General features: G+C 40.6%; 1 protein-coding gene and 1 pseudogene across 2 annotated transcripts in view; both read right to left on the bottom strand.

The window, feature by feature from the left end:
* asic2 (acid sensing ion channel subunit 2) overlaps positions 1-15,193 on the bottom strand; it is a 553,450-nt gene that overhangs the window by 75,418 nt on the left and 462,839 nt on the right. For both annotated transcript variants that reach the window (XM_016994592.2, XM_062984153.1), the window contains exon 2: positions 8,999-9,149. In XM_016994592.2, coding sequence (XP_016850081.1) covers positions 8,999-9,149 — 151 coding nt within the window. The remainder of the gene's footprint in view (positions 1-8,998; positions 9,150-15,193) is intronic.
* LOC134292825 (U6 spliceosomal RNA) lies at positions 1,398-1,495 on the bottom strand (annotated as a pseudogene).

Here is a 15,193-nt window from a genome sequence, read left to right as displayed (position 1 = left end):
GCCGAAATAGAGGGCTTCTGTAGCTTCGTGGCAGAAGTACTCAGCAAGGTATCAATAATCATGGCAGAACACTCTCTAATTAAATGGGCAGACAAATCAAACCCCAAAAATTAGTCGTCGAAGGCCCTCTGGAAAAGCCAGGTTTTAAGGCTTTTTCGAAAGGCAAGGAGGGTGGGGGCCTGTCTAATCTCCCTCGGGAGTGAGTTCCAGAGGCGGGGGGCCACAGCGGAGAAGGCCCTCTCTCTCGGAAAAGGTGTTACTGTCTTAGCCACCCAGGTGGACAATTTTGGAATATTTTGTATTTTGGAATTCCAGGCAAGGGATACTCAACCTGTACTATTTAGCTCAGTGGTGTTTATTTCTGTGTAAACATGCTTAGTTTTGTGTTGTAATTATGCTCTAGCTGTAGCCTATGTACACAGAAAACAACTCAGGCTACCCAACCTGGGAATGCCATAATAAGATATATGTGTATTTCCTCCAGTAGAAATGAAAATACAGCCTGTTCTCAGCTTGAGCTCCTTTTCTTCACAAGGCCTATAAGTGCAGTCCAGAGCCATGACTCTTTGTATTGTTGTTAAAATGATCTTTTCCAAGCCTCAAACAAATAAAGAGAAAAAATCTCACTGTGCTTATGGGAAGCTAAGACAGCCTGAAGGTCTTGGAGAAGATTGGTGGGAAAAAGCGTTCCGGGCCAAAGCATGACTCAGTGTGAACAGGAGTGAGCTAAAGGGCAACATCACTTTGGCAACAGCAGCACCTCTTCAATTCAAGTGCACCAGAGAGATTCTGTGCAGATGGAAGGAGATTATTTCCTCAGTGATACCATCAAGACAGCTGAAATGCAAATGGCCATTGCAGAACATGATTTTCCCCTTAGAGACTGCTTTAATAAAAAGAATAGACATATACATGGAGAGCCGGTCTGCCAATGGCCATGACCTACCGCATGAACAGATTTCTCAATTTGGAGGTAATCTTCTTTTGGTTAGCATATGCTAGCAGCAAACAACAGGAAAAAGCCATTACAGGAATGTTAAGTCTGCTAGATTACATCAAATGTCCACAAATTCAAAAATGGGCACAAGCTGTAGTTTCTGAAATGCAGTTGGAATTCAGCCCCCAACACCTTGGATCTTTGGCTATCTTGGTTGAGAGTAAATATGAGCTAAAGGCTCTATCAACATTTGGAGGACTATAGGTTTTGCATTTCTGATAGTGCCCAGCATCCTGTTTCCAACAGTGGACAACCAGAAGCATCAAGTAACCCCATGAATGGGACTCCCTTCCCTGCTCTTTTTGCTTCTAGGACGAGCATTCAGAGGTCATACTACCTATGAATCTTGAGGTTCCATATAAACTTGATAACTCCCAGTAGATAGAGCTTGGAAAGATTATTTTTTGTAGTACACCTTAAGAAATTGCATGTCATTGTTATGGAGAGACTATGCTAATCTTCTCTGTATCTTTCCAATTTTAGTATATCTACTGCTAGAACTCCTCTAATTCCACCTTTTAAAGGTATCTTTGGCAGTTGCCATTACCACATCTTGTGCTAGCAGACTCCAAGACCTAAAAAGGTAAAGGTTTCCCCTGACGTTAAGTCCAGTCATATCTGACTCTAGGGGTTGGTGCTCATCTCCATTTCTAAGCCAAAGAGCCGGCGTTGTCCGTAGACACCTCCAAGGTCATGTGGCCGGCATGACTGCATGGAGCGCCGTTACCTTCCCGCCGGAGCGGTACCTATTGATCTACTCACATTGGCATGTTTTCGAACTGCTAGGTTGGCAGAAGCTGGAGCTAACAGCGGCCGCTCACACCACTCCCCGGGTTTGAACCTGGGACCTTTTGGTCTGCAAGACCTAGTTATGGTTTTTAATTATCATCATGTGAAATACTTTCACATGATGAACTGCTAATTTTACTAAATGTACTGCTAATTCTTCTGGATAACTGATCCCAAAATCTTGTATTTCATGAATAGGCAAGGAAATAATGCTTTCCATTTTCTCTAAAACAGATACCTTTAGTAAATCCATTACTTTTGTTGCTTGTCTATAAAGACTTACATTGGAAGCATACAGCTGACTAAGCTTTGATACACTGAAGGATGCTTATTAGATGGACTCTGATTGATTTTAAGCAAATTTTTCAACAGCTGGTATCTTTGACCCAGACATTGTTTGCATTAGCATCTATAGAAGACAATGTCAAAGCCAGCTCTCAATATTGTAAGCATTGAATCATCATGTTTTCCTAGAGCAGTGGTTCCCAACCTGTGGTCCGCAGCCCACTGGTGGGCTGTGAGACTTAAAATAAGGTCTGTGAGACATGAGGGGGAAATCAGCTCTAGATTATTAAATATGGTTTTCTGTGGGTGAGCAGATGACAACGACTGGATAGCATATGTTCTGTATCAAAACTAGAGCTGATGTAGTCTATCCAATACAATTTTCTGAATTTATTTATTTATTTATTTATTTGCGACATTTATATACCGCCCTTCTCACCCCGAAGGGGACTCAGGGCGGTTTACAAGTACAATATATTATATTATACAACTATATCGCAATATTATTAGTAATATTGCATGTAATATAAATATACAATTATAATAGTGAATTATAATAATTATTACATTGTATTACATCATAATATTATTATTAATATTACATGTATATACAATGTATTATAATATTAGTATAGTATAATATTATTATATATCATTATATCATTAAATTGATACAGGAGACATGGTGGAAAGATGTCGTCCCGGCCCCGCCTTCTTCATTCTGCTCCAGATATAAAACTAGCATAGCATGTTATTGCGGATAGGGGCCTCTAGCTGATGTAAAGAGGCAAGATGGAAGTCTCTTCATGGCCCCTCTTAGCTCTGGTACCCGAGCGTCAGTTGGAGATGGTGAGAGAGGCCTCAGCCGATGCAAAGAGACAAGATGGAAGTCTCTTCATGGCCCCCTCTTAGCTCTGGCACCCGAGCGTCAGTTGGAGATGGTGGGAGGGGCACCTCAAACAGCCAAACCACATCTAAAGTTGACCAAAAACTGATTTGTAACCCTTTTGGAACTGATGTTGGAGAGCTTTCCCTGGTCAAAGTGGTACCCGGTCAAAGTGGTCCCTGGTCAAATGGTCCTTGGTCAAAAAAAGGTTGGGAACCATTGCCCTAGAGGAATGCAATTCATCATGTACACTCCCATTAATAAGAGGCAAGTTCATATATTAGCTTCGCTTATACTTCCATCTATCCATTCTACCCAAAGACCTTATGCAACTTTTTAAAAGTTTAACTTCTCATGAAGTTAAAGTTCCTATTAACTTCCCATGAAAGCTCCATAGCCAGGACGGCCAATGATCTGGTACAATGGAATAATAGTCCAACCATCAATTATCATGGGGATTAGTCCAAACACTTTTTGGGATTCTGCGGCAGGAATTTAATATGCGAGATGGATGCAATATGTAAAGTTCTATTCCACTTATATAGCAACACTGAATCATACATGTGCTACAGCAATCACCTGGTGTAGGTCAAACTGAAAGATGAGGAGTGATTTAGTTTTATGAACCAAGCCTTCACCAGATCTAACAGCAATAGCTCATTTCTTTATCAGTCATTCCATTTGGGTGTCTCCCATTACCGTTATCAAGAATGAAAAATGTGCAATTGTTGGACTGCTGTGGTCATAATATGGCTCATGCTAGTCAAGGATGACAGGACTTGTATTTCCCAAACATGTGGAGGGGACAGATGTTACCTTTTCTTGCTTGATGTGTACAATAAAAAGGGAAAGTATATTTTTGCTTCACTGTAACAGAACCATCAGCTGGGGTCCTTTCCTCATATGCAACTGTAATACTATGATTCAATTGTCATGGCAACACCCCATGAGATCCTGGGATTCATCGTTCGGTGAGGCATTAGAATTTTGAGTAAATGCCCTTCTTAAACTGCCAACTACTATAGTCAGTCACAACTAGACTAGAAACTGTCACCAAAACATTTTTTTTCAGCCACCCAAGGACTGTGGAATGACCTGCTGGATAAGCTACAACAGCTGGATATGCTGTCTGGATTTAAAACTGCATTTAAGACAGGTCACTTCTGTCAGGCTTATCCATATTACTTTTAAATTATGAATTTTTAAACTATGAATGCTAAAGTATCCATTGTTTTTTATGCTGCCCCTTTGTCTCGACTCATAGGAAGAAGCAGGAAACATAATACTAATATAATACTACTGAATGTGTGGGTAAACTCTCAAAATATTTTCAGGTAAGAGACAGAGGCAGAATCCTCACCTTACCTCTCCTTAAAGAAAACTCAGCTGGCATTGTCTCATTTTCTGTGCTCTCTGATATGTTCGACAGAAAAGGCACAACATCACTGACCTTTTCTCTCTGGGAAAACAAAGCTAATTGCTTGTATTTCTCTACTCATTAGGAAAAGGTCCAAGATGCAATGAGATGAGAGAACATTTGCATGCTCTCCTCTGGGTGACATCTTTTCCTGTTCTCCGTGAAGGTCAAGGGCAACCAAGGCTGGCTAGCAGACAAGCTCTCAGGCCAAAACGCTCCTTTTAGTCCTCCTCCCGGGGTTTATTTATTCGTCTGCCGGCTACTGCTTTTAAGGATGTTATTCATCTAGCTGGAGTTTTTATGTTCCCAGAAATATAAATCAAGAACCTTGTCACTTTTTTATGGCCACAACTAAATATTTCTACCTGGTAATGCAGCCTTTTAACATCATTTAAAAGAGAGCCGCGTCCTTCCTTTTGTGAGGTTGTTGGCGCCTGAGCAGAGGTTGTTTTATGGTGGAGTTTAATAGAGGAGCCCAAGATGAAGTTCTACTTAGGAAGGAGGGAACTGCCATAGAGATTTACAAGTGAAAGAGACGGTTACCGGGGCAGAGCAGTCCACCACTTGGCTTACAGAGCAAGGACAGATGCGTGTGTAAGAAGCAAAGGAGGAAAATTAAAATAGTGGCCTTTATTAATCATATAGTTCTACATATTTACTCAACTGTATTTTTTTTTAGTTCAATAGACATTACTCTGTAGTATATGACTATAGAATTGCAGCTTTATTTTTCAAGCTTTGGTCAAGCAAAGTAAGGTTTTTGTTTTAACTCACTTCTTTGGCTTACTTCGTATTTGTTGCACATTGTCTCTCCTACAGCTTGAAAATAACACATTACAACTAGCAATGTCTTACTGAAGAAGACAAAGAGGGCAAAAGATCATTCTTTTTTAGGTTATGTAATGCTAGATATAATCTTTGATTTATTATATTTGTTCATGCAATAAGTGTCGTTCATACATTACATGAATGCCCACCCCTAGTTTACCAATAAGGTTTGTACTCAGCACTTTACCCCTCGCCCTGGCCATGCAGTCTGCTTTTTGCATAAATTCATACCCAGCCCTCTCTAGTCTGATTATGTCCATATTCGTATTCCTGATTGTTGAGTCTGATTTGATATAGTTTTAATGCTGCTTGTATATTTTGTTGTCCTTTTAATGGTGTTTTAAATGAATTGTTATATGTTATTATGTTTTTAACTGTGTTTTTAATTGGTGAATTTTGTTGTAAATATACATAGAACTGAACACACCATTTTACAATGTAGTCTGACCAAAGCAGAATAGAGTAGCACTATGACATTTTTCCTGCAATATTTGAGCTATTGGAGTGGTTTTTCTGGGAAGATATAATGAAATATTTTTTAAAGTAGACTTCTAGATTCTGATCATCCTTGAATATGACTGCAGAGTGTAGACGGCAGCTCACTATATGAAGTGCAGGATTACATGGTGACTTCTTCTGAATGGTATCATCAGAATGGGTGTGATATTGATCTTGCACAGCAAGCAGTATTCCATCTCGTCCTCCCTAGTGTCAGAGACGCATTATTCATCCCATGTGGCAGATAGAGAAAGGAGATAGAAACTGAAGCAGGAGCTAAGAGACCAGGCCTAAACTTGCTGAGAGAATTCACAACAAGCCGCAAGTTTTAGATCCACCTAATGCCTCTTGTGTTTTCAGGAGGGATTCAACTTACGAACTTTGCTTTTTACCCAGGGTTGATCAGGGAAAAAATGTGCTTTGGAACATCCAAAAAGGTCCAAAGGTTCTCTACACCACATCTTGCCTGAGTAAGATTTCATATCCAACCCACTGTGGTATTTTAACTCTAATATTTGGACACTTTCAACTCTCTTTTTTATCTCGTGCGCCAAGAGCCAAATTAAGTGTTGCTATGGTAACCAATATAGCTGATCCTCATTATTAAAATAAAGCATGTGTGAGTGTTTGGATAGCGCTAAGCAGGTAGAGCACTTCACTTGTGCCACGGATTGTGCTGCTCTGACACTGAGGTTTGCCTCAGCCCCAGAACAAGGAGCAAAGAATCCATTTGCAGCACTGTTTAGAGAGCAGGGCAATGTTGAGGGTTATGGCTCTTTGAATGTCATGTGATTATCAGGACCAGGTTAATCGGTGTCCCTAATTGTACTATCTGATGCTTATGGCCTTGTTGGGTATAGGCCAGAGATGTGGTCTGCACATGGTACTAGACTGCAAGTTTCATAATCCCCTTTACTTATTAAGTTGGACATTGTTGATGAATGGGAACTGCAGTCATATATTCCATAGCTTTAAGAGCATGGAAGTTGGCTTCAACCAAGGATGGTCTTAAGTATGAGCGTCCTTCAAGAGTCCACATCATTAACAATTCTGTTCAAGGTTTACATAACCCCTGACTTGGAAATTTCGTGGTTTGATAGCTACCATGTCTGATAAGGAGAACTTATCACTTGAACAATAGCATTAAGAAACAGAAGACATGGAGGTCATTCCACACAAAAATTAAAATGTAGTGCAGATTACATACTTAGTGAGGACTTCGTATGGGCTGTCTCAGCTGCCAGCCACCGACACCCAATACCAGAATCGTCTTGAACTGATACCACATAAAACCATCTTTTGAAAACTTTGAACAAAAGAGATACCACCTTGGTGAACCTTGTCATCATTTTGGGACCAAACGAGATATTGGAGATCTTAAATGAGCATGGTTGTTGTTACCTGCCATGAAGTCTGATTTGACTTCTGGTGGTTCTAGGAATGGAAGACTTCCAAGAGTGCAGGTCAACAATAACTCAGCTCAGCTCCTTGAGTCAGGCTGTGACTTACTTGCTTGAGTCTATCCATCCACAGTGAAATTCAAAGTAAGGAAATTGTTGCGCATATATATATATATATATATATATATATATATATATATATATATCCCTAAGAGAGCAAATAGCAGCTTGATGAAAGGCTGTGAAACGATTGCATATGAAAACCAAGATAGTGAAAAAGATAAACCCACTTCCCCACAACTCCAGTCTCATTTCAATCTAATCCCAGAGACCTGTTCTGGCTGCTTTCAAAATAAATGCAGAGACACAGAAAAATCATGGCTCTCCATCTAATTTAGCACTTAGAAGCTGCTCAATATTCCTCAGCTTTGGTTGAGCAAAGTGCAGTGAAGGGTAGTAAAGGAAGGGCTGGCTTAAACCGAGGCAGATGAAAAATTGTGGCTCATTCATGAAGATCCTTGGGCAAGTAGCAATTTCTCAGTCCAGCCTACTTCTGTTGTGCATTTTGCCATTAAATCAGCTTCACTAGAAAAGGGCAAGATAGAAGTGCAGTAAATAATGAAAACAATTTTTTTCAACTTTCTTTTATTTTCTTTGTCTCACATTTTGCATTTCCCATACCAGAAAAAAATCATTTTTGTAAACTATGTGTGTAGTATCAAGCAGATCTGGGCCAGACTTTCCGTGTCTCTTTAGATACATCTATACTGCGGAATTAATGCATTTATTATCACTTTAGTTACCATGGCTAAAACTATGGAATCCAGGGAGTTGTAGTGCTTCAAGATCTTAGCCTTCTCTGCCAAATAGTGCTGGCACCTAATCAAACTACAACTCCCATGATTCCATAGTATTGAGCCATGGCTATTAAAGTGGTGCCAAACTGCATTAAATCTACAGTGTACATACATCTTTTTTATATAGTACCTGTCTGAACCACACCAGAGAAGACAAAATAAAAAAAAACTCTCAGAAGAAGAAAACTGTTGTTAAATTGATTTTTAACTTTTGTATATATACTTTTTTGTTACTTGTACCATTTGGAATTACTGGAAAGCTATATTGGACCCTGCACAAGAAGGAAAGGTCATTGGTTTGTTGAACCTCTACTGATGGAGCTACAATGACATGAGCTTTTAATATTGTTATTTTTATTTTAGTATGTTTTAACACGATTTTGGTTTTTTATTATTTTGTCAGTTTTTGTTATTTTGTTTGTTAAGTTAAATTAGGTAAAGGTAAAGGATAAACGTTTCCCCTGATGTTAAGTCCAGTTGTGTCCGACTCTGGGGGACGGTGCTCATCTCCATTTCTAAGCCGAAGAGCCGGCGTTGTCTGTAGACACCTCCAAGGTCTTGTGGCCAGCATGACTGCAAGGAGCGCCGTTACCTTCCCACCGGAGCAGTACCTATTGATTACTCACATTTTCATGTTTTTAAACTGCTAGGTTGGCAGAAGCTGGAGCTAACAGCGAGTGCTCATTCCACTCCCCAGATTCGAACCTGCGATCTTTCAGTCTGCAACTTCAGCAGCTCAACGCTTGAACACACTGCGCCACCGGAGGCTCTAAGTTAAATTAAGTTGTGTTATATTTTTGAATGTGTTTTTTATGTATTGTCTGTATGGTTTTCCTTCTGGCAATTGGATGTTTGCCTGTATGTTGGAAACCGCCCTGAGTCCCTTTGGAGAGATAGGGTGGTATACAAATAAATTATTATTATTATTATTATTATTATTATTATTATTATTATTATTATTATTATTATTATTAAAAGGCAGGAAAGACAACCTCACAATGGAGAAAGTTAGGCAGATAGGCAAAATATTTTCATCCTTACCTGTTTCTCCCCAAATTGGCAAATATTCATCCTGCTGAATGTCCAGCATTATCTCCAAGCCATTGCCTGTTCCACCCTTGAATGTGGTCAGCAGAGGATGCCCATCTTCGCCTGAGTTAAACATGTAGCACTTCCCATATTTCGTAAACACCTAGAGAAAAGAAAAAGCGAGGTTGAGAATGGGAGGAGAGAGAGACAAGACACTTAGTGTCACTTCTGGGCATCCTTCCAATAGGTTCCTCTACTAGACTCTGCAAAGAAAGGTCTCAGCAACTAACTGGCACCAAAGGAATGATAGTTATAAAAGGAGTATGGAACATTGTTACCTCTATAGCACCATCTCTTACAGGATAGTTGATGTTGTTTGCTCTACACTTGTGGTTGGTCAAGATTTTTATTTAAAGATCCTTACATAAATCCCACCCAATCAATGGCTGTCAAGATGTTGGTTATATGAAGTACAGCCATCTAGCTATTGCTGACCTATTTTTCACTTATACGATATCTTGCTTTTCACTCTCCACCTCCCACCCAGAAGTGCTCAAGCTGAGCGACTCCCAATTAATCAAATTAATACATTTTTGAAATAGCTACCTTACAATAATAAATGGCATAATAAGCCTAAAATAGAACAGCGCAAATATCAGTGGCAGAAATACCATTACATCTGTCACACAATTCCATAATTCATCTCCAAATCCCAGGAGAGTAGCTTCTAGGCCTTTCAGAGAAAATTCATTTAGAAAGACAGAGAAAGCTTTACTTTCAAAAGTCACCACTGATACAGAAGCCTAGGACTCATCTCCCATGACCAACTACAGATTTCTGTGTACTCTTACCATGGAACTGACATAATCAGACTCAGCTGCTTGTACCTTACTGATCTAATGAAGTTTACATGAACAACCATCAGAGAGTCTGTTTTAGCAATCCAGGTTGACACTTTCACATATGAACACACAAAAAATGGCTTCACCAAGATGCAGTATGATGGCATACACACGTTTATATGCATATATGCACACACTAATAGCTCAGCTCCAAAAATAACTGAACAGTGTGTTAGATACACTGCAAAATGTGTATTATGCATATGTATATACGTATAAATAAAAATTATGTACTTCTTGATCCAGTTATTTGCATCCTGCCCTTATGAGCTCATTTGTATCCTGCCTCTCCCCTTCAAAGGAAGCCTGGAGACATCTTCATACAAGAAGAAGTGCAATACTTTCACACGAAAGCCAAACAGTGTGAAAAATTATTGCAATTAAATTGCAATAATATTCCATAAAGCAATAAACTGATTTCCAAAATTAAGAATACACCAGTTCAATTAATAAACAACACAAAATCCATAAACACCACATTAATAAACCAGAAATTAATGAGCTAGAACCTGCACTTCAGCTAAAAATGCATTTACTTGTCTACACAAGTTGAGCATCCCTTATCCGAAATGCTTGGCACCAGAAGTGTTTCAGAGTTTGGCTTTTCTCAGCTTTTAGAATACTTGTATTTACATATAATTAAAATAAACCTTCAAGGTACTTCAACTACTAACTCGTGTCCACACTCACCTACCCACACCCCCATGGGTCACACACACACAAAAACTCAAAATATGAATCCTGTATATAGTGAGGTGTGAGAGAGGTGTATGTAAGAAGTCTCTTTCCTGCCTAAATTGCTTCTGACTTGAGATAGTGGTGGTAGCACTATTGTTGGCTATGACACTGTTCCTGCTCACCCTCTCCTCCTTCAACACATACATTTACTATGTCCTTGTACCTTCGGTGGTGTTGCGAAGGGTGGATATCATGTTTGGTGGCAAGGAGGACGAGCCCTGGCAGGAAAACAGGTAAGGAAGCAAGGGAGTTGGTTTTGTACTGCTGCCATTGCTGCCACCATCACTTTACTGTTGTCATGGAATCATAGATTTGAAAGAAACCACAAAGGTTATCCAAACTAACTGCTGCCATGCAGGAACATACAAACCAAACACTTCCAACCGATGGCCATCCAGCCTCTACTTAAAACCTCCAGAGAAGGAGACTTCACCATAACAGCTCTAACCAACATGAGGTGGAATCTTTTTTTCTTTTCCACATCTCAGCAGCACCAGAAAACAAGTTTGCTCCCTCTTCACTATTGTCATGGGTGTGAGATAAATAATGACTAAGATGGTCCTCCTCTCACCATCACCAGTGTGGTGACTTCCTAGGGATGCCAAGGACGCAGGAAGGTGCGATGGCAGCCACAGCAAGGAAGAGAGGTGAGTTGCCCACTTTCCTTTCCCTCGCTTTCTGCAGCTATCCTGTGATAGAGGCAGGTAGAGGAGAAAGAAGAGAGGCAAGAAGAAGTAGGAGGCTGGCAGCAAAGTTTCTGTTTTTTGAAACTTTTGGATTAGACACAACCTGTATGCATTCTGCCTCCAAAGAGTTGAATTTTGCAATCTGTGTAAATCAGTGGTTCCCAACCTTTGGACCAGTGTTTTGGACCAGTTCCCACATTTTCTAACAGCTGGTAAGTTGTCTGGGATTTCTGGGATTTGAAGTCCAAAACACCTTTGGAGACCCAAAGGTTGGTAACCACTGGTGTAAATAAGCTAAAACTTAAGCAAACTTTGCATGTATTGCATTTACTGTATTTACTAAAGTCTTTTGCTGACTTTAGAGGAAGAAGAAGAATGAAGTCAGGCAAATTCTGGTATTTCTGTTGTCAAACATTCCCTATAAAGCTAGTTGACCAAATGAGATCAAATACTAATCACTTTGAAAGGGATGTCACTATTGGAAGGGATGTCATTATTGGGTGGGTGGCAGGATAATAAGGATGTCCCTCAAATAAGAAGTCTACCTCCAAATGGAATTGTCATTCGGATGCCAAATGCCTAGAATTGTATTAAGTTAAAACTTAAACTGAACAGCTAGAAATAAAGTTTCACCACCAAAAAAGGAGCAGGCAAAGTTATCAAGGGAATGGGAAGACAGCCAATGTTAAGGATTTGAAGTGCAAATGATTTTCAGTGTCTAACCCGGGATTGTAGAAATTTGGAAAATGAAAGAAAACTTCGCGGAGGGGAGAAGTGGGGAAGGAGACAGAATTCTTACGGATTCTTATATAAACTTCAGCATACAAAGGGAATGGAGGGTGGGGTTGACAAAATGTAAAGCTCTCATTTTGTCACCTCCCTATTCCCTATGTATGCTGAAGTTTAGAAACTAGGCCAATATTGTCCAAACTAAATCCTTTCCATTTTCTCTCCTGCTTTTTTCCTCTCTCGCCCCTCTCTATAATAGAATCAGTCTGGCTTCAAGCCTTGACCAGTGACTTTTCATTCAGGAAGTGGTGGAGAAATGTAGCACCATTTTGTTGCAGATCCCACTTGTGGGTATTTCATATTCAAGAAATCTTTGCTATGTGATATAGTCACGTTCCCCTTTTCCATTTCATCGAATTCCTATCTTTCCCAAACGTGTCATGTTTTTAAAGTTTTCTTAAATCAATGTCTTCCAATGAAGGTTTCTACATGTTATTTCCTTTCCGGGCCACTTTAATGAAGTGAATTAATTAATTACCCCAGTGCCACTGAGCTAACCAATTTCTCGCATTTCTGGAAGATCTTTGCAGGTCTCAGAATTTCAACACAGAGCTAGAGCAAACCTATGACAAGGCATCTGCTGGTTATATTTGGGGCGAATGGGTCCAGTGGCAAAACATAGAGCAAAATAAATTGGATATACCAGTTTAGGGGTGTGAAGGTACCACTCAAACTTGTGGTGCAGAAAGAAGCCTAGCACAGCACCTATAGGGAAAGAAAAGGTCATAGAAGTAGAAAAACCGATCAAAGCTGCAGAGATATGAAGCGGCTACTCTAGGGAAAGGAGGAGAACTGCTCCTTAGTTCTTTGACCCGGACTCTTCTTTCTCCTCCAAAAGGTCACACCAAAGACGTGGGAAGCATCTTAAGCCTGGATGCTGGGTTTTCAGAGAGATGCTGTTTTCCTCCAAATGAACAAAGCGTGGCTTTTACTTCTAAACTCCAGAGGCACTTGCCGTATCAACACAAACCTCTAATATCCTTTTCAATCACCGCCTCATCGCTCTTCAGAGAGAAGGAGGAAGAAAGAGAGAGGCGAAGGGAGATTTCACCACACAACAGGCTGCATCCTCCTTAATGAGGCTGTTTGCAATTTCCCCAGCCGGCAAAACAAATGGCTCTTTAAGCAGTCGCCGCTACCCTGGTCCACACACCAGCCAAGCCAAGAGGAGCTGCTTCACTCTTTAGAGAGCAGCCACTTCTGCTGTAGCTGAAGAGGTGTTTCTTGCAGTAAAAATGCAGAAGTGTGAAGGACAAAGTCACATGCAACAGGGAGTCCATCTCCTTGGTTCTCGTCCACAGTTTGCTTAACAAAGTGTGTTTGCCCTTTGTGTGGGGGTTTCGGCAGGCTGGAAGGAAGCCAAAAAGCTATACATCCTAATCCCCAGAGTCCCTTCCACTGAAAGAGGAAGAGTGGAGAACGTGGGATATGGTGGTGGTAGTTCTAGTAGCCATTCGAGGCTATGAGAGAAAGGGTTTTACCACCACCACCTTTCCCGCCTATTCTATCCATGGCAAAGATGAGGCAGAGGCGAAGGGTCTTTTAAAAGCCCTCCTGGGATGGTAAGGAGAATCGCTTTTCGGCTTTTGGGTCCCTAAGCCATGCTGCTGCTTTCACAGTAACTTCTAAAGTTCTCTTGCAATTTTTCACCATTTGTCAGGGTCAAATCAAACAACCGTTGATTTTGCCAATCAAGGCTGAAGATGAGAAATGTTCAGGGACTATTCCGGCTGTAGTTACACATTGTGGAGAAAAGGGCAATTGTCCCCCTCCTGGACATATTGCTGGAGGTCTTCTTGTTAGAGGTCCAGGAGGGTAACATCTGATCCTTTCCTCCAAATTGTGTAATGCAGGACTAGGGAGTCCTTCAGGGCACTGGCTTTCCATGCAGGATTATACAGCCACTGGCAGATTCAAGGTACAATCTGATATTCACTTCATTGAAACTTGAACAAAATTTTAGCCTTAATCAGACCTAATTTAATTTTTGACCTTAGTCAAGACTTGTTGTGAGTTTTCAGTATGGACTTGTTCCAGTAGCATTCTCTCCTGATGGTTTACCTGCATCTATGGCTAGGTTTGTTCAGAGATCTGTTGGGAATGAGGCAAGTGGCGTGTATATATATTTGTGGAATGTCCAGGTTGGGAGAAAGAACCCTTGCCTGTTTCAAGCAAGTGTGAATGTTGCAATTAGCAAGCTTGATTGATTTTGCAACTGCAAGGCTACTCAATGCTAATCAGTAAGGGTATTTGTTGGCTGTTGTTGCCTGGAGGCATTCTTTGTCTAGGAGGTGTTAACTGCCACTTGATTGTGAATGTCAGGAGAGAATGCTTCTGGAACATGGCCATACAGCCTGGAAAACACACAACAACCCTGTGATTCCGGCCATGAATGCCTTCGACGACACACTTGATTGTTTGTTGTCTGGAATCCCCTTTTCTGAGTGGTGTTCTGTATTTACTGTCTTGATTCTGGCGTTTTTTAATACTGGTAACCAGACTTTGTTCATTTTCATGGTTTTCTCCTTTCTATTGAAATTGTGGATTTTAATGGCTTCTCTGTGTGGTCTGACATGATGGTTGTCAAAATGGTCCAGCATTTTTGTGTTCTCAAATAATATTCTGTGTCCAGGTTGGTTCATCAAGTATAGCTGACTTCTCTGGTTGAATCAGTCTGCAGTGCCTTTCATGTTCTTTGATTCGTGTTCGGTCACTGCATTTGGTGGACCCTATGTACACTTGTCCACAGCTGCATGGTACACGGTAGACTCCTGAAGTGGTTAAAGGATCCCTCTTATCCTTTGCTGAACATAGCAATTGTTGAATTTTCTTGGTGAGTCTGCAGATTGTTTGTAGGTTGTGTTTCTTCATCAGCTTCCCTATGCAGTCAGTGGTTCCCTTGATGTATGGTAAGAACACTTTTCCTCTAGGTCAGTGGTTCTCAACCTGTGGGTCACCAGGTGTTTTGGTCTACAACTCCCAGAAATCCCAGCCTGTTTACCAGCTTTCTGTGAGTTGAAGGCCAAAACATCTGGGGACTCCAGGTTGAGAACCACAGCTCTAGGTGGATCTTTGTCTTTACTCTCATGGTT

This window comes from Anolis carolinensis, chromosome 6 (genome assembly GCF_035594765.1).
Source record: "Anolis carolinensis isolate JA03-04 chromosome 6, rAnoCar3.1.pri, whole genome shotgun sequence".
Classification (NCBI taxonomy): Eukaryota; Metazoa; Chordata; class Lepidosauria; order Squamata; family Dactyloidae; genus Anolis; species Anolis carolinensis.
The sequence above is the reverse complement of the archived record's forward strand: the minus strand, read 5'-3'. Positions and strand labels throughout refer to the sequence as shown.